Consider the following 19,963-nt stretch of genomic DNA (forward strand, 5'->3'; position numbering starts at 1 on the left):
AGTTTGCAGAGTGATCTTCAGCTTCAGACTGACCTTTTCTCTGGATTTCAGCAGCCTCTTTTTTTTAAGGGGAATTTGCTCAGTCATGTTGGGTTGGAGAGGAACACTTCTGTGTGCATTTCTGTCTCCGCTTTGGACATTAACTCCAGGTACTCCATCATGATTTAGGCACTTATGTGTTGTGTCAGACATTGTATATTGATTTAGATAAAGCATGTGCATTAGTGTTGTTTAATCAATCACATTAAGCTATAGCAAATCAATTCTTTCAATATGTGCTTAATTTATCACTTTTGTACTGCAGAATTAATGTAGAAGTTTTAGCTGGTGTGGTGATTTCTGATGGTTTTCATTCAGGTTCTGCTGATAAAGGCTGCAGTGGCTTTGGGCACTTGGAAAATGGACGTATGTTCTTCCGCTATGGAGGATTGTATGTTACCTTCACCTGTAATCCAGGATTTCGGATACACGGTTACCGTACTAGCAGTTGTGTGTCCGGACAGTGGGCTAGAGATCCTCCGCTATGTGTAGGTAAATGTCTTAAAAATTAATATATATATTCTACACTCAAAAATGTGTCATTGAGATAAACATATCAGTTTTATGAGTGACAAGTACAATCCAATATGTGGTTAAATTCCTTCAATTATCATTCCATGTGTTTGGACTTGCTTCCTAAATTGTGATGTTTGACATTAACTGATCTTTTGCTTCTTTAGTATCCTCAATTTTTGATCAAAAGAATATTACAGTCAGTGTTGGGGAAGGTTTCTTTTGAAAGTAATGCATTACAATACTGACTAATACCCTCAAAAAGTAGCTAATTGCATTACTTAGTTACTTTTTATGAAAAGTAATGCAATATATTACTTGAGTTACTTTTGATCTCTTTCAGAACTTGCAGGTGTTTGTCACCTTTTTTATAAATAAGTTCTGTATGAACAATCACCTATATAACCTACATCTTTATTTTCCTTTAAAAAATGAACTTTCTGAGCCCAGATCTAGAAATGCTGAATATACATGTTAATAAAAGCATGTAAAGTAATGCGTTTGCTACTTTTGTATGTTTTATGTTTTTTTTTTTTAAAGTAAATTCACTGTTCGTTGTGATAAAGATTGCAATAAAGCCCTAGAGTACTAACAAGAAATCATTTATTAAGGCATAAACAGATTGTAAACATTTAAAATGTTTAATAAAAAAAATTAACAGTAAGACAAAAAAAAAAAAAAAAATTGTTGAGCTTTAAACATTGACTAAATTTCTTCACATGGGCTTAACAAATGTGTATATGTGGGGTGCGGGTGTAGTGCTTCGCATCTAGTTTTGTTTTTTGTGTTTTTTCGATGTCGTGTTTTTTGCAGCAGTCAAGAGTTTTATTTACACATAATCTACACTTAACAACAATCCACTTCTTTCCTTCGATGAGTTTAAAATAACAAGAATCCATCGCAAAAATGTAAGTCTCCGGCCTGCCATTGTGTCTGTTTCTGTCTGTAGTGATGACGGGCGATTCGCAAATGAATCGTTTGTTTTAACCGGATCATTTTATAGTTGGCCTGTCGAACCAATTCATTAAATTAAACAGAGTTGACGTGAAATGGTTTGCGTCATCAGGAAGTACTAACATACCGCATACACTCTCTGACTTGAAATAAACTCTTATCAGTTAGTAAAAAAGTTAGTCAGCTAGTTGATTTAGTTAGTAAAACAGTACACTGACTCATCTGCTGTGAAAAAACAGACCTGATGATGATGATGGTAAGTGCAAGCCAGCTGTCTGTTCCCTTGCAGCACGCTCTCTCATTGAGTGTGTGATTCAACCTGACTAAGGTCATTTTTATTCCGCAATATATTTTGTAAAAGCCAGATAAGTTAGGTAAAAAGTAACTTGCGTTACATATTTTTTAACAGTAACTCAAATGATATTACTTATTTTTAAAAGTTATGCATGACTTTACCTGTTACTTTGAGAAAGTAATTACAATTGCGTAACGCGTGTTATTTATAACGCGTTACCCCTAACCCTGATTACAGTGACCGAAGACTTATGCTCTGTCCATTTTAACTACTGTTGGCAGAGATGTTTTTTAATAATGTTTGTGAGGCTTTACAGAGCAAGCTCTTGCAACGTTCCCATGTCTGCTAAATATGAGCCAATTTGGAACATTGTTTATTATTATTATTATTGGCTGATACAATGATCGCATTTATTTAGCAATTAAAGTTGCCAACCTGATTTCACCAAGTAGGACATGTTCCTGGATTTACATCTATATTGATCCTAGAACAACATTCCAATCAGCCAATCAGAATTAAGGGATACGTTTACAGCTTCTGTTAAGTTTAGGCTTGCAGTTAGGTTTATGCACTTCTACATGATTGTTATCCAACTAATATTCCCCTCTGATTTTGGGAATAATTTACAGTTGTAATTGGGTTTAGTGATAGGGAATAGGTATGGACTATATTTTCAAACAAAAATGATGTTCTAGGATCATCATAGATGTTTATCAAGGATCGCATCGGACCTGGAAAAACCATGACGTGCTAATTAAAGTGTTCAGGTACTCACATTTTTTGACTCCTCTTGGACAGCTTCGGTATTATTTTAATTATTAAAACATTTGGATTTGATTTATTTTCTTGTTAAATCTGGCAACATTAATAATCAGGAAACCTACTTTATTGTGATTTTTGCGCCATGGTTACAGAAAAGTAAGAAAACACTAGTTTATAGATTAATTATACTCTAGTAGTTGTTCAGCAGGTGGTAATTTGGTTGTTAAATGCAGCAGTGACTAAATTGCTGAACTGTGTGTGTACAGAAAAGAATTAAAGCGGCAGTTCACCCAAAAATGAAAACTGTTTCATTTACCCTCCGTTGCCTTGATCCAAACTTTTCTAAATTTCTTTCTTCTGTTGAACACAAAAGAAGGTATTTTAAAGAAAGCTGAAACCGGTAATAGCTTAATACCATAGTGTTTGTTTTTTCCTACAATAGATGACAATGGCTAGGTTTTCAGCTTTCTTTAAAAATTTGCTTTTGTGTTTGAAACTCATAGGTTTATAACCACTTGAGTGTGAGTAAATAATCAGTAAATGTTGATTTTGGGTAAACTTAAGTGCTAAAAGGTGACCTAAGAACTTTATTTTTCATAATTTGTTCTGTACTTTAGCATCAGGATGCCCAGGTCCAGGTGATCTCCTGCATGGCAGCGCTGTGGTGTCTAGAGACAGATCTCTGGCATCCTTCAGCTGTGATGCTGGATTCTATTTGTCTGGATCTGCACTGCTCTACTGCAAGGGGAAAAACTGGAACAGCACTAAACCTGTCTGCAAAGGTATGCCATTTCAATCAAGCATGTCATGCCAAAACAGTTTTATCTATTACCATATCATGTTTGCCTTGCTGTTTTTAAATCACTGCTGCAGTGACTTCCTGTACAACTGACCGTCTGTTTGCTTTGGCTCTGTTTTGTTTCTCCCGGTTCTTACAGTGGCAGATATCATGAGTGTTCTCCATCTGAATCAAGAGTTTTTACATGGTCCAGCATATGTTCCTACAAGTCTAAAAAATCACTTGCATAGCCATTTAAACACCATGGCCATCACAGCTCACAAAGACACGTTTCTCAAATCAGCTTTACTTGAAGTTCCTCACGTGACACTCGACTTAACTGACGACAAGCAAACCAGTAGAAAACCTGTAGAGAAAAAGCCCTCAAAGAGTGTTTTGTTTGCAGCTGAGCCAATCAAAAACCCTGAAAACATCAAGGATCTAATCAGGAGCTCTGATCTTCAGAAGCCAGTTCCAGTGACATCCAATGTGAACACAATGTCATTCGCAAGTTCCTTTTACAATTTTATTTTAACCACCACATCAAGCAGCTTTAATACTCCATCAGTGAACTCTCAACAAGTCAAAATCATGGATCAGATGTTTACTGAAACACCATACAGAAGGAATGAGAAAGGATATCAGTCCACATGTGTTACAGATACAACCTCAGTCACTACATCTGCTGAGCGTTTACTAGAATACCTTAAAAATAAACCATTAACTACACTTGCACCAAACATCAACACATTGGGCACAAATGACTATCTACAATCAGGGATCCTCGACAATGAACATTCAGCCACTTTTAAATCTCCAACAGCAAGTTATCCTAGATTTATGCTCTCTGAAAATGAGTCTGCTAACTATCTGAAGCCAACTGCTCCATCTACTTGTAGAGGACTCTGTGAACAAGATGTTCAGAAAACATCTCCATCAACAAATCCCATTGGACATGCATCATCTAGCATGCAGATCACTAAAATAGCATCTGATCTTCCTCCAGTAGATGTTCACCGCTTCATTTATAATGCTGAAGATCAGCAAGTCAATGACAAAAGCAACCAGAGTGACGTTAAACTGACATTTGAATCTCTTGAAGATCTTCCAAGTTTTCCAACTAGAAAACGTCCTGTCTGTCCCTACCCTCCATTTCCTTCTCATGGAACGTTCTACTTTCGATCTATTAAGAATCCTGGGCCGCTCCAATATAAGCATTATATTCAGTATGCATGTTATCCTGGATATACACTGACTAGTGGTGACGTCTACAGCTATTGTGAACACGATGGACAATGGAGTGGCCAGACACCTCTCTGCTTAGGTGAGTAATGACAATATGAGATGTGGAGTTTCTTTTTGCAGGATGAAATAGTTTTTTTATGTGACTTATAATACCACAAGATTCTCACTTACAGAGACATACAATATTATTATGATCAGAGTTAGGTGTCAGGCATTCCACAGTAGTTACTGTATTCTAATTACATTTTTGAGGAACGCTGTAATGTAACAAATTACATTGTAAATGTGTGTAATTTGATTACAGTTACTAATGTCAGTGTAATCACGTTACTTATGTTACAAATATAGCTTTTGTAAGAAAAAATGCTCCTTTTATATCTTGTTTTCTGCTGCAACGTCAGTTAATAACCTTGCGCTTTTAAATTGCTGGAGAACACGAGCTGAAATGGTAGCTGTCGAGAGTGGTTGCTTCTTCAAGTGGAAATACAGATGTTACTTTGATTTTATTGAGCGTAAAAACAAAATTATTGCTGTGAAATGCAGTCCATGTCCAGTCTCTCTGCTTTTAACTTGACCAGCAACTTGTTCAAGCGCTTGAATAGAAAGCATTTTATGACAATACTCGTCACCAATGAGGACACAGAGAAAGGCACCCCTGCTGCAAAATGCACCCCCCTCTGAAATGTGCATATATTAACTTAAATTAATAAAACAAATAATAATAGTTATGACAACTAATGACAATGACTGAGGTGAGTTCTATGAGTGAAACCATTCCCTTAAAGAAGATATATATTTAAATCAATAAATAAGACTTTATTTAAATATAATACCGATGAGATTAAGTGAATTGTTTAATGTGTTTGTGTGAATTGTTTAGTTTGAAACAACAACAAAAAACCCACTAAAAAGCCTCATTTTAGAAACAGACTCATTACATCAGTGGATACTACAGTTAATATTTTTATTTTACTTTTTTTTTTTTACCTAGTGCGTCTCACTTCTTGTTCTTGCCTAAAATATTAATTATATTGGAATATGAACACCCAAACACTGCAGTGCTTTTGCATACTATGGATGTTAGTGGTTACAGGTATCCAGTTTTCTGCTTTTGTGTTTAAAAAAAGGAAAACGGGTTTAAAACAAGTAAATTATGATAGAATTTTAAGTTTTGTCAAGCTGCTGTGATCAACCCATTGTTATGTTTTACAGTGAAAGAGCTGCAGTTTATTTTGTATTTTTATAGGTATATTTTGTATGTTTTAAAGTAACTTCAAAGTAATTAGTAATGTAATCAGATTACAATTTTCCATTAGTAATCAGTCATTTGTAATCTATTAAGTTTTTAAAGTAACTTACCCAACACTGATTATGAATACTATTTTTTTTTATTATTTGATTTTATCTGGGAAACCTAACACAGCCTTAACCTACAGTTAAGACAAATTATTAGCCCTCTTGTAAAATGAATGTTTTGTTTAATGGAGCAAGGACATTTTTACAGAATTTCCTATTCTATTTTCCTCCTGGAGAAAGGCTTATTTCTTTGTTTATTCCAGTTAAACTAAAAGAAATATGTACTATCATCATGGCAAAGACCAGAAATTAGTTGGTATTTTCAAAATATGTTAAAATCTTAATCTCATCACTAGAGTGATGTTTGAAAAAGTAATAAAAATAAAATTTTCATTAAATTTACTATGTTTTGTCTTCAGCTGTATTTCCGCCGATTATGTAATTTGTTCAATTGTAATTATAAAAAAAAAGGAAAAAAGTAGTGAAGCCATAGGACAAAGTAAGTCATAATTGTAAGATTAAAAGACACTATTTTATTAAGATTTATTAGTTTATTTTTTTTAATCCTATAATTTAGATCTTTTGTTTCTGTTATCTCTGTTTTCACTTTTTGTCATGTCAATTGAACTTTTGACTTATTTCAAACGCAAGACTTGGGGCATATTCTTTATTTTTAGAAAGATTTAATCCAGGAGTGGGCAAATTCGGTCCTGGAGGGCCGGTTTCCTGCACAGTTTAGCTCCAACTCTTATCAAACACACCTGCTTATTGATTTCTAGTGATCTTGAAGACACTGATTGGCATGTTCAAGTGTTTTTGATTAAAGTTGGAGCTAAACTATGCAGGAAACTGGCCCTCCAGAACCGAGTTTGCCCATCCCTGGTTTAATCTGTCAGATTGCAGATATATAACATCTGTGTTAAATATCTACTCTAGACAGGTGACAGGCTGAAATATTCAACACAGATGGCCTCAGAATGCCTTTAAACATCATCAGACACCTCTGGGAATATGTGTTTATACTGGAGGATGTTACTCTTTTGACCTCTTTTGAGGCGTTCTGTTAAACGCATTATCTTATTTCAGAGATGCACATAAAAGTAGCTTAATGAATCAAATTCAGTTCACCAAAGTGCTTTAGAGTGCAGTCTCTGTCAAACAAAAAGTAATCTTAAAATCATGTAACCATTGAATGTGTTTCCTGTCTACACAAGGTAAATTCATCAGTCTCTGTAAACCACTGCAGATGTGGGATTTCACTCTCATCAGCGAACAAATCATATCCCTTTTCTCTACATTTAAACCATGAAAAGTATATTATTTAAAAAGGGATTGCTCAGTCTGTCACTTTGTTGCAAATGAAAATAAAAACACATGGTGGCTCAGTGGTTAGCACTGTCACCTCACAGCAAGAAGGTCGCTGGTTTGAGTCCCAGCTAGACCAGTTGGCATTTCTGTGTAAAATTTGCATGTTCTCCTCGTGTTTGTGAGGGTTTTTTCCAGATGCTCCGGTTTCCCCCACAGTCCAAACACATGCGCTATAGGTGCATTGGGTCGGCTAAATTCTCTGTAGTGTATGAGTGTGTGTATGTGAATGCGTGTGTATGGGTGTTTCCAATACCTGGTTGCGGCTGAAAGAGCATCCGCTGTGTAAAACATATGCCGGATAAGTTGGCGATTCATTCCGCTGTGGCGACCCCTGATGAATAAAGGGACTAAGCTGAAGGAAAATTAATAAATGTTAATTTCCTCATGTTCATTTTAATTGCAGAATTAACTCCTTGCTCCTTACACAATGGTGGATGCTCTCAGATCTGCCGTGTCAATGAACATCATCGTGCCCAGTGTGTTTGCAAACCAGGATTTCTGCTTTTAGAGGACCAGCGCACTTGTCGAGGTGAGAGACTAACCATATGCACGTTTAATCCAGTTATTGACTGTTGTGTCTTAAAGTAACACTCCACTTTTTTAGAAGTCAGCTGGAGTTAAACAGTTGAGTTTGCCTTTTTTTTTATATCTGTTCAGCCGATCTCCAGGTCTGGCAGAAGCACTTTTAGCTTATTTTAGCATAGATCATTGAATCAGATCAGAGTTTTAAATTAAAATTATTTTCCTATTTAAAGCTTGACACTTCTGTTTCTGAAATGACCTAGCACTGTAACCTAATTAGCTAACTGGGGACTATTTTCAGGTGCTGCATAATATCATTGCTCCAGCTGCAGCCATGGTACTGTAGCAAAGTTCCATGATTTTTACACCTGAATGAGATTATAGTCCCTAGCCATATCAGCCAAGAAAAAAGCAACTATCCTTTTTTCCAACGGTCTATGTATATCCAACGGTCTATATAGAACAACAGAAATGTCCAGATTTAAATAGGAAAATTATATCTAAACTATTTTTAAAAGTTTTGAACGAGATGCTAATGGTCTAATCCAATTCAATGGTTAATGCTCAGCTAAGCTAAAAGTATTCCTGCCAGATTCAAAATGGTAAAACTGTTTAACTGTGTAAAAAGTGGAGTACTACTTCAGAATGGCATTCTTTAGACAGCCAGACTCCATGTGATTATAGGTTTTTTCACTTTAGGATTGGTGGCTTTCTCTTTTTTTTCCCATTATGAGGTGGTCCTAACTCCTGACACTGGGTTAAGGGATTGTTTATGCATCCTTGACCTGTGTGAATTAGATTTATGGGTTTTGGTTGAAAATCAGCTGTGATGTGTCTGATGCCTATAATACTCAACCTCACCCTCTGGTGTCACCCTGGGGCTTTGAATTCTTGACCCGTATCAGGAAATGATTGTTATCTGAAGCTAAGAGGCTAGGTAAAGCACATGAAAATAGTTCAGTAAAAAAATAAAATAAAACCCTTAATTTACTGTTTACTCACCTTCAGAGCATCGAAGATTCAGCTGACTTTTTCTTCAGTAGAAGAATGAGGAAGATTTTAGCTTAAAATGTATGGAAAAAAGGTACCGGCACCTTGAGAAGGGAAAAAAGACAAGGCAAACATAAGACATTAAGTCTGATTTTCTGAAATAAAAAATAAATCAAAACTAAGTTTAACTAAAATGTTGTGGAATACTAGAAAAACTGCATTTACAGTAAGTACCTTGGATAAATCTGTTCACTTGGTCATGCATCTACATATAAAAAGCATATGCACATCAGTATGTTTGGATTCATGTGTCCATGCTTTTACATGCCAGTACCTGCTTTTAGATGCTTTTTGGATGTTTGTATGTGTGTGTTTGGGGTATTTATAGATTTGGATGAGTGTGTGGAGGAGCTGCACCTGTGCCAGCAGGCCTGTGAAAACACCTTGGGCTCATACAGGTGCAGTTGCAGTCCAGGATTTCAGCTCTCTGCAGACGGGACATCCTGCTCTGGTGAGTGTATCAACGTCTCAGAAAAATACCAAAAACATCCTCAAAACAGATCATATGCCTTCAGTGGTTCAATCAGAATATCAAACTACAAGAATACTTTTGTGCGCACATAACATACAAAATTGGCTTCATTTAACAGTTTTTTTCTCCTTTTAATCATCCATTTTTTGATGCCATGCCTAAAGTGGATATTATTGAGCTAGTGAATGTTAATCTTTCTGCCTGCAGATGTGGATGAGTGTCAGCTTGTTGGTCGGGCCCTCTGTGAATTTGGCTGCATTAATACACCAGGCAGTTTCCAGTGCTTGTGTGCTGAAGGGCACCAGCTGGACAGCACAAACAGACATTGCATAGGTCAGTTGACTACATATCCAGACAACACTTAGTCAAAGAAAGGTCAGAAACTCATAAGAACATAAAGCGTGTAAACATATACAGTTGAAGTCAGAATTATTAGCCCCCGTTTATTTTTTTCCCCAATTTCTCTTTAATGGAGAGAAGATTTATTCAGCACATTTCTAAACATAATAGTTTAATAACTCGTTTCTGATAACTGATTTATTTTATCTTTGCCGTGACGACAGTAAATAATATTTTACTAGATATTTTTAAGACACTTCTGTACAGCTTAAAGTGACATTTAAAGGATGGTTTGTTCTGCAGACTATCGAGAAAATATATAGTTTAAAGGGGCTATTCGTTTTTACCTTAACCATGGGTTTTAAATAAATTTAAACCTGCTTTTATTCTAGCTGAAAAAAAAAACAAATAAGACTTTCTCCAGAAGAAGAAATAATATCGGACATACTGTGAAAATCTGTTGCTTTGTTAAACATGATTTGGGAAATATTTAAAAAAAGAAAAAACTTTTTTTTTATTATTATTTTTTAGGGGTTTTCATCTTTATTGATAGGACAGTGGAGATATAGAGACAGGAAAGTGTGGGGAGCAGAGATAGGGGAAGGATCAGAAAAGGACCTCACGACGGGAACCGAACTCAGGTCGCTGCGAGCACCTCTGTGCTATGTGTCGATGCACTAACCACTAGGCTATTGGCGCCAACAGAAAAAACTATTTTACAGGTGGCTAATAATTATGACTTTAACTCGATATATACATATGTATGTATGCATGTATGTTATACATTTATTTATGAATTTATTAGTTTTACAATCTTTCAACATACATTTTACCGCTTTCAGACATTAATGAGTGTGAGGAGGAACAGTTGCATATGTGCGAGTGGAAGTGTGTGAATCTGCCTGGTACTTACAAATGTATCTGTCCTCGTGGATACAGACTGCACTCTAATAGACATCAATGTGAAGGTCAGCATACAAACACACAACCTACAGCAACGACAGATGTAAAATCTTATATGCATACTATTACACACAACAAAAGTCTGTTAAAACGTGATATTACCATATATTTCAGTACCTGCATTTAAGAGTTTATTTCTTCTGTTATTTGCCAGATATTAATGAGTGTGAACTGAAAAACGGCAGCTGTTCACACCTCTGCATAAACCACAGAGGCGACTACAAATGTGCCTGTCCAGAAACACACAGAATATCCCCATACAACCCAAAAAACTGTCTGCCAGTAGAGAGACACCTGAAAATCACTTGAGGATATTTTTCTGGTTTTGTATATTATTTTACCTGACTTTTGTATTGTATACAATATAGTTCATATTTTGCACCCACTTTATATGCGTAAGCTCTAATGGTGATGGAGACATTGGTCCTAACTATATGTGTAATTTATATGTATATACACTGTATTTATGATATTTATTATTCTAAATTCATGTTATTGCTTACCAAGAATGTGGTGATTTCTTACCACCTGTTGTTTTAGAACGGTAATCTAATGGATTGTTTTTATTTTGGTTGAGATGTGATGCTGCGGCACCACCCAGTGGTCAGATTGCGGTGTTACATTCCTGAGAAATGACCACATAAACACCTTACAGCCATTTTATTAGGTACATCTTGCTACTAATGTCGTCACACTCATTTTGCCTTCACATCTGCCATAATTTACTGATGTAAACATTTAACAATGTGCTGGAATTATTCATCTGAGATTCTGATTGTAGCATCACCTTGTTGGCTGCACATTCATAAATCTCAAACACATCACAAAGGTTCTCATTTGGACAGAGATGTGATGGCAATGGCATATTGAGAATATTCCAGTAAACTTATTATCATGTTCAAGAAACTAGTTTGTGATTGTCTGAGTTTTGTGACATGGGCTGTTTCTAAATTCCAAGAACGCAGAGAAATGACTTGCGTACTTGTGAAGACCAGTCTGCCAGAAGAACAAACCTCAGAAGAACAAACTCGAGAGACCGCGAGAACACAGAATGCATCCTGTGAGAAATGAGATTTTGTGATCTTCCTGATAGTCACATGACTTTCTCGCGTTTTTAACCAAAAAATATTTAAACATTACAGCATTCATGCAGGGATTTATTGTTTTTTTCCCTTTTTACAATATATACTATGCATAAAGACTTTACATATATACGTTACACAATACAAATAATACAGACTTTAATATGAATTTCAACAACCTTTAATGTGTTTATGCCTTTATAAAGATTTTCATGGTAATGTTACTTTCACCGTTTCGTTTAGGGAAACTCCTGAGGTAAATGAGTTAAATCTCTGAACTTTAATAATAAACCTATATAAAATGCGGGGCTTCCCACCTCCAGTCGCAATGACTTCTGGGACTTCTAGAACGAGTTCAGTGCTCAAGTCTGCATCGGTGCATCCTCGATACCAAGAATACATCTGGGAACTTTCATGCGTCCTTAGTTTTTGCTGTCTTGAGTTTTGGAACTAAACTTTGGCAGTTGATGATGATGTTACACTGGAACCTGAGGACGCAAGAATGCTGAACTACGCATATTGAGAAACAGCCATGGTGTGCTTTCCTGCTGGAAGTAGCATCAGGTCAAGAATAGACATGGTCAGGAACAACATTCAGCTAGGCTGTAGTGGATTGACTGTCATATAAACATTAAGGGGATGGATCACCCCAAAATTGATTCTGCCATAATTTACTTACCTTTGAAATGTTACCTATTAGTTTTTTTTCTTGTTAACACAAAAGAAGATATTTTGATAAATGTTGTAAACCTATTAGTAGCACTAAAACAAAAAACTAAAGCTGCTTTGGAATGGTAGAATTCTCAGTTTTGAGTGAACTATCCCTTTAAGGGGCCCAACGTGTGCTAATAAAATCCCCCACACCATTAAAACAGAAAGATGGGTGGGTTCAATGCGTTCATGTTATTTATAACACATTCTGTATCTGCCAGCTAAATGTTGCAGCAGAAAATAAGACTCATTGGATGAGGCAACCATTTCCTTATCTTCTGTTTTCAATTTTGCTGAGTCTCTGTAAACTGTTGCTTCTATTTCTCTGTTCCAGGCTGACAGGAGTGTGCTTTTTGCCTCTGTAGCTCATCTGCTTCAACTTTAAATCCATTCAGAGATGCTCTTTTGCTTATTTTGGTTGTAATGAGAGGTCATTATAGTTACTAGTGCCTTTCAGTCATTTTAAATCTAGTCTATTCTAACCATGCCATGCTCTGTCACTTTAAATAAACTTTTCTTTCCCATTCCAGAGTTTGAACTTTAGCAATTCGCCTTGACCATGTTTGCATGTCTAAATGCAAAGAGTTGCTGCTGCTGCTGTGTGATTGGTGTTATAAATACTTGTGTATTTGTAGCAAACAGTGTAGGCCACTAGGTCACTTGCGCAATAAATGATTAGTTTTAGGTTCAACTTACTGCAAAGAAATGTGTATCTGACTGATATCCTGAGCACGTAAACGGTCTGGTTAAATTGGTATGATTTCATCATGGAGCTCCACAACGCCTAATGATCAACACAGGGCTGATAATAGGAGTGATGAACTGAATTTACAAGCCCACTGACAAAGGTAAACATTTCATTGATATTCATTACTTAATACTAGCAGCATTGAGACTAGTATTTAAAAATAAGAGAAAATTGTAAATAAGGATGCTGGTGCTACTAAGATGATTAAAACATCAATGTTAAATGAATTTGTTATATAAACACCTCTAATGACTGCATGTGATTTTAAAGCAATGTTTACACTTTCGTCACTTGATTATCTGCATTTTAACCCCAGGCTAGACAGAGTAACAAAGGTCCTGGTATATCAGCCAGTAAAAAAGAAGGCAGAACCTAAGCAGGACTTTGTACCTACATGTCATTGTGATACATATGTAGTGGCTTTTTTTGTATTCAAAGTAATTGCTTTTGTTTTTGTCTGATTCTTCCTTTCATTTAAGAATGGCCCTTGAGGTAACAGATCACACAGCTGACTAATCCTCTCAGGAATTCACACAGAAAAGCAAGCCGCGATCCAGTTTGCTCCAACGGGCACTTAAAGAGAGTGCCACACAAAACATTGAATCCATGCCAGAATGCCTGTTCCCTCTAGCACACATGGACATCCAAAGATGGGACTGGTTGCATTTATCTGGTGCATCGTTCTCACATTTGCATCTGCAGGAGAGGCTGTGAAGTCTAAAGAAGCTAGTTGGACTGGTTCACTTTTAGTGGTTCCAATGGACGGGAGTCACTGGACTGGTGTGAAGGCTTTAGCAGAGGAGATGGGCCGCAGGGGTCACAAAGTGACAGTGGTCATTCCAGAGGTCAGTGTACTTCTTGGACCTGGTAAACACTATGTGACTAGAACATTTCCAGTTCTGTATGGAAAGCAACAACTGGACGAACTTCAAGCTCGAAATGCTCAGGTGATGGAGAGTAAGCAGCTTCCCCTGATGGAGAAGATTAGCACCAGATTTAGTAACATGAGGAAATTTGTGAATCTCCAGCGGGCCACCGCTGAGAGTCTATTATTGAACCAAGAGCTTGTGGATTTCTTGAGGAAGCAGAACTTTGATGCTGTTCTCACCAGCCCGGCTGTGCCAACAGGAGCCATTCTGGCCTATAACCTGTCCTTACCTGCTGTGTATATGCTGCGAGGATTACCCTGTGGACTCGACTCGGTGGCCACAGCCTGCCCAAACCCTCCCTCTTACATACCTCGGTTCTTTACACACAGTTCGGACCGGATGTCTTTTGGTCAACGTGTGCTGAATGTTCTAGTGAGCATGTTGGAGCCTTTACTCTGCAGACTGATATATTGGACAACTGAGGATGTGGCATCCCGTTTCATGCAGAGAGATGTGAGTGTGACAGAGGTCCTGAGCAGTGGAGCTCTGTGGCTTCTGCGGTATGATTTCACTCTGGAGTTTCCGAAACCCTTAATGCCCAACATGGTTCTAATTGGTGGGATTAACTGTGCCATAAGACACCCTCTGACTAAGGTAAGTGCACAAATGTTTGTACACTTAAATGCATGTTTGAAAAGGAAATTCAAAAATACTAATTTGTTATGTAGATTGTGCATGAGTTTTGCAGAGAAGTAAAGCATCAAATAAGCACATACAAGAGGAAAAAATCTAAAATAAAACAGACCAAATAATATAAAATCATGTGTTAAGCCAATTAAAAAAGCTAAATATGTTAACACTTCTAAAAGCTTCAAGATTTTTAGAGGAAGCAATAGTTCGGTAACACTTTATTTTGATGGTCCATTTGAGTATTAGACTGTCTGCTTTAGTATATGGAATTTTGCAAGAATTAAAAGGAGGTTAATAATGAAATATTCCTTACTTTTCTCATCAGGGGTATTGAAAAAAACAACAACAACAGGATATCCTTAAAAGATAACAAGAGTCCCGGTAGTATTTTGTAATGAATAACCAAAGAAAGTTTTTGTCAAAGAATTGTGTATGAGGACAATTCCAAAAAATATGATCAGCAGTTTCATTGGCTATATTACAGAAAGAGCAGCATGTGTATATATATTCGACTTAAATTTTTGCTTCTTGTCAGGTCTGAATGAAAGACCCAAGTGAGTCTCGTCACAGTTTGTTTTGTCCTCTGATTGGCCCATTGTCCACCGGGGTTTTGCACTCGAGGAATTTACATGAAAACGAGGAGACAGTGGTGTCTGAGGCTCACTGTATGCTCATTTACATATACTGATCTTTTATTTTTCTACTATGCTTCGGTTTACCCAGAGTTTTATTATAGGTCACTCTTAAACATTAATGGTAACTCATTTCTTATACAGTTTTTATGTAATTTTTAACAATGACAAAAACTTGAACATCATCATAAGTGGAAATGTGGTTGTCCCTCAGAACAAAGTTCATGCTTCAATAATGTTTATCACTGGCAATAATGATGTTTACACTGGCAGTATTGTAATAATTTACCCTGAAAGAACTGTGTGCACGGCAAACTCTTTAAACTTTATACTCTTAATGTTAAGTTGAGCTTTCTGGGGTTTTTAAATTGTTGTTATTTCTGTTTTGTGTTAGCTCACTATATTTTGTGATGAATTTTGTTCTGTAAAAACATTAAATGTGTTTCACAAAGGTAAAGTCTGTCTTACGTCATGTCTCTAGCCATTAAAATGCTGGAAAGTAACGTACTTGTTGATTGTAAATTGCAAAAGCAACATTTGCAGACAGTCTCAAACAGACACAGAGGTAGCTTATTTTTACTCAGCATTCAACTGGGCAAACTAAAATAAGGTACTTTTTCTCATGTTGTAAATCAAACCCCAGAAAGCTTTGTTTTTGCAATCTAATTAATGCTTCATGGCCTAGTATAATGAAGGTCCCTCCTAAAACAAATGTCTAGCCACTAGCAAGCTGGATCTGGGGGTTTTGTCTGATAGTGAATTGTGAAAGCGGTCAGCTCATATACTCACAAAGACAGTATATAGGCACAGAGGTAAAGGTTTACAGTGTCAGGAGAACACTTGATGACTTTAACAATGCACTTAGGAGTGATATTCAGTCTAGTGGTCGGTGTAGTCTGTTCTGCAGCGGTGAATCAGAAACCATCCAGGAACAGCAGCTGGACTGGGAAGCTGTTAGTGGTGCCCATGGATGGAAGTCACTGGACAGGGGTGAAGGCCGTAGCAGAAGAAATGGGACGCAGAGGACACACTGTGATTGTGGTGATTCCAGAGATCAGCATGCGCTTGGGTCCAGGCAAACACTACATCACTAAGAAGTTTCCGGTTAAGTGCAAGCCAGATTTACTCAACCAGATGATAATGAAACACATTAATGAATTGTCAGCTCCAGAGCAATCCCTATTGAAGAGAGTGACTTCAAATATCTACAATTTAGGAAAGATTGTTGACTGTTTCATCTCTACAACTGAGAGTCTGTTCCAGGAGCAGGAGCTTATAGAGTTTCTGAGAGATCAAAACTTTGATGCTGTTTTAACTGATCCTGCAATGCCAATGGGAGCCTTATTGGCATATAACCTGTCCGTACCTGCAGTGTACATGCTAAGAGGATTGATGTGTGAATCTAAAGCTACAGCCTGTCCAGATCCTCCCTCCTACATCCCACGTTTCTTCACACAAAACTCAGACCACATGAATTTTGGTGAGCGTGTAAAACACTTGCAAGTTTGATGGAACCGCTGATGTGTGGATTTATGATTCGTACTTTTGAGGAAGTGACGTCCAAATTTCTGCAGAGAGATGTGAGCATGACTGAGATCCTGAGCACTGGAGCTGTTTGGTTGATGCGTTATGATTTTACCCTGGAGTTCCCCAAACCCCTGATGCCCAACATCATTAACATAGGAGGAATTAACTGTGATGTTAACAACCCACTGATGAAGGTGAGCATCACCATTATATGCGTAATGTATAGTGTGTTGTGGGTAACCAAAATGGCAATTTCAGTGTACTGGACCATTTATATTCTGCTGTACAGTGTGTCTTTTCTAATCTACTTCACCAAGCACTGGCATCGCATGAATAAAACAGCATTTTGTTGTTATTTTTGTGGATCTCATTTTAAACTCTTAGACCCTTGAAGCTCAACATTGTGCTTTGTTTTGTTTTTCAAGAGAAGGTCACTTACTCCTAGTTTCATTGATCAAGGTTTAAGCCTAGTCCCACAAAATAATTTAAGTCTGAGCTGTTTAAATTGAAAGAAACTTGCACTGACTAATTTTAAATCAATCAGAACTTTTGTTTTGTCTTAAGATCGTCCAGTATTTTTCTTTGGCCATGTTCATTGAACCAGGCCTTAGTGTTTAAGGATTCAGAGATGAGTAGTTTTTGCTCTTCATAGAGGGGTAAAAAAAGGGTATCATTTGGCTGGACAAGCTTCTGACTGCATCTTGTTAGCCGGTCATTGACTACTAGATAAAGCTGTGTGACATACCTTGAACAATACCACACCATATTTGTTCAATTAGGCCAGTGCAGTTTGGGTTGTTTGCCACTGTCATATTTGGCTTGCGTGTTTGGGGACTGAATTCCACAAAACGTTATAAACTTTGAAAACTTTATCTACTAATATGATCAAGCTTGATTCAATTCAGTTGTTTGTTGTCATCTGAAGAGCTATTTTCTTCTGTGAAGCTCCTCTACAACCGAATCACATCTTACAAGGTCAGAACTGAAATAAATCCAACACTACTCTCTAAAGTTGAAAAAGATGTCATTTTGTAAAACTGCATAGTCCTGAAGTGAGCTCAATGCTAATTTGATAAAACTGACCTCATCTGAGCAATAACACTGTTGTCTTTAAGAGCTGCTTCCTAGCTGAGACTTATCCCTAAACAAATAAAGGGTGATGAGTTTAAAATAAGTCTTGATTAATTTACCTCTATATAAAGCTTGATTGTCACTTTGAACACAGTTAAAAGTTTAAGCATTGTTTAGCACTGCCAATAATTATTTTAACAGTGGTGTTAAATGTTAAATCATTTACTTAGAACTGAGTGCAACTGGTAAAATTTTACTAAAGAGAGAAAAAAAGGTAATCTGGTTAAGTCAGCATGACTCAATTTTTTTAAATGAGTTGTTAAAAATGCAACTTAACCTTTTTTTCTTTCTTGAAAAGTCTTGAAAAACCTTTTCTCATGTAGAGTTATGCATTTTCAACTTGCTGACATGTTACATGTGAGGGACATTTTGAGCCATCTATTGTAATACTCTACAGAAACTCTACAGATCCTAAATAGTAAGATATTCATTCAACAATTTTCTTTTTCGGATTAGACCCTTTATTAATCAGGAGTCACCACAGTAGAATGTACCGCCAACTTACTCAACATATGTTTTAAGCAGCAGATGATCTTCCAACTGCAATCCATCGCTGGGAAACAATACTAACATATCTTGGTTATATATTTTTATTTTTAAGTTTTTTGATTAGCCTATGAAGCCAAACAAGGAGATTCTTTTCTAAGTATTTTGATGGAAAGGTTTGTTTTGTCAGCCAAAAATAATGAATATTCAGTGTTTTCATAATCTATCAGAAATGCTGCTCAATATGTGTTGATTTTCCTGATACTTTGAAACTTTTTCTCGTTTCCGGTGCAAAGTTTTAACTCGCTGATGTGTTTTAAAATGTTGAAGTGTTAACACAGAAAACTACAGTAGAATGGAAACTGATTTTTCCTTCTTGACATTAGTAACTGTAAAGAACTACAAATAAGCAGATATTATAACAATCTATCGATAAACACACTGCTCTCTTGCTCTCCACTGCTGTGGTCTGCAAATTAAGAGAAGTTTTATAATCTCATTTTGAGAGGAGCACATACTATGATTGATCAGGCCTGGTCTCATCCCTAGTAATCGATAAACCAAACCGATCAATCCAAGCCTACAATGAATAGCCCATTTTCATCTTATCTTCATTACTGAAGAATTCATCCCTTCTACCCCATCTCCTCTTTTCCTCCTTAACTGGGGGAACTCTCGAGACCTACCTTATCTTGGACCCCTTTTCATGCTAAATGACCAGGAGGGAGCCCTGGGCTCAATTATTTCTGAGCTCACGGTTCTCTCCCAGGACAGCATGCCAAACCTGCAATTAGTATCAAGCAATATCTAAGTGTGATCTCTTATAAGGAAGAACATGCTGAAAGACAGGGATCATATAAAATTTAGTCACTGTCCCACAAACTTGAGCATTTTCAAAATCATGATATTTTCCTTATGGGTTGGCCTTTCCCCATATGCAAACACAGTAACTGGTCACTGAAACTTTCCGAAAACTCCTGTCAGGGTGAAGTTTCACAAAATAAATGCTGGGGTGCAGAAAAAGGAAATGGTGGTGCATTCAATAATGCATTCATTAATCCATATGGTCATACGGTAGCTCAGTGGTTAGCATTGTTGCCTCACGGCAAGAAGGCTGTGGTTTGAGTCCTGGGCCAGTTGGCGTTTCTGTGTGGAATTTGTATGTTCTCCCTGTGTTCGCGTGGGTTTCCTCCGGGTGCTCCGGTTTCCCCACAGTCCAGGACATGTGCTGTAGGTGAATTGGGTAAGCTAAATTGATCGTAGTGTATGTGTGTATGCCCCGGTCCTCCAGATTGGGGGTTGAGTGTTGGAATAACAACTCGCCTCATAAAAACTAGATATGGTGCGGCTAAATATCAACTTTGATATAAATGACCCTGGGAGTCAGTAAACGGCGAGGGAGAGTTCTTTGTTTAAAGCAAAGTGTATTGGTATAGAAATGTCTTGCATTACTATGAATGGGCAAAATTGTAACGCTCAGTTTGGGTAACA

The 19,963-nt window shown here is 37.0% G+C and overlaps 2 protein-coding genes and 1 pseudogene across 5 annotated transcripts in view; all 3 read left to right on the forward strand.

Annotated features, from left to right (window-relative positions):
- Positions 1-11,502, forward strand: si:dkey-163f14.6. Of its 3 annotated transcripts, XR_012387210.1 has the most exons (10): positions 1-149; positions 358-531; positions 3,181-3,345; positions 3,502-4,665; positions 7,654-7,779; positions 9,151-9,273; positions 9,502-9,627; positions 10,165-10,355; positions 10,476-10,601; positions 10,751-11,502. XR_012387210.1 is itself a non-coding variant. In XM_009306124.4 (9 exons), the coding sequence occupies exons 1-9, from the start codon at positions 86-88 to the stop codon at positions 10,903-10,905; spliced, it is 2,223 nt and encodes a 740-aa protein (XP_009304399.1). In that variant the 5' UTR covers positions 1-85; the 3' UTR covers positions 10,906-11,502. The 3 variants fall into 3 exon arrangements, 2 of the variants coding, with proteins under 2 accessions (XP_009304399.1, XP_002663850.2); XM_009306124.4 differs by lacking the exon at positions 10,165-10,355; XM_002663804.5 differs by lacking the exon at positions 10,165-10,355 and having other exon boundaries at positions 358-527.
- A 2,243-nt stretch (positions 11,503-13,745) lies between these two features.
- ugt1b7 (UDP glucuronosyltransferase 1 family, polypeptide B7) overlaps positions 13,746-19,963 on the forward strand; it is a 32,716-nt gene continuing 26,498 nt past the window's right edge. The window contains exon 1 of the mRNA NM_001172769.1: positions 13,746-14,660. Within this exon, the coding sequence (NP_001166240.1) occupies positions 13,752-14,660 (909 nt within the window). The 5' untranslated portion in view covers positions 13,746-13,751. The remainder of the gene's footprint in view (positions 14,661-19,963) is intronic.
- Positions 16,117-17,468, forward strand: ugt1b6p (UDP glucuronosyltransferase 1 family, pseudogene B6; annotated as a pseudogene). The gene is given in 1 exon segment (NR_033477.1): positions 16,117-17,468. The product of NR_033477.1 is annotated as a UDP glucuronosyltransferase 1 family, pseudogene B6 (transcript).

Source organism: Danio rerio, chromosome 11 (genome assembly GCF_049306965.1).
Source record: "Danio rerio strain Tuebingen ecotype United States chromosome 11, GRCz12tu, whole genome shotgun sequence".
Classification (NCBI taxonomy): Eukaryota; Metazoa; Chordata; class Actinopteri; order Cypriniformes; family Danionidae; genus Danio; species Danio rerio.

Coding starts and splice junctions, on each gene's coding strand:
- si:dkey-163f14.6 (XM_009306124.4), top strand. CDS start 86: ATGTTGGGTTGGAGAGGAACACTTCTGTGTGCATTTCTGTCTCCGCTT. Junction 4,666..7,653: donor CCAGACACCTCTCTGCTTAG/GTGAGTAATGAC, acceptor TTTTAATTGCAG/AATTAACTCCTTGCTCCTTA. Junction 9,628..10,475: donor CACAAACAGACATTGCATAG/GTCAGTTGACTA, acceptor TACCGCTTTCAG/ACATTAATGAGTGTGAGGAG.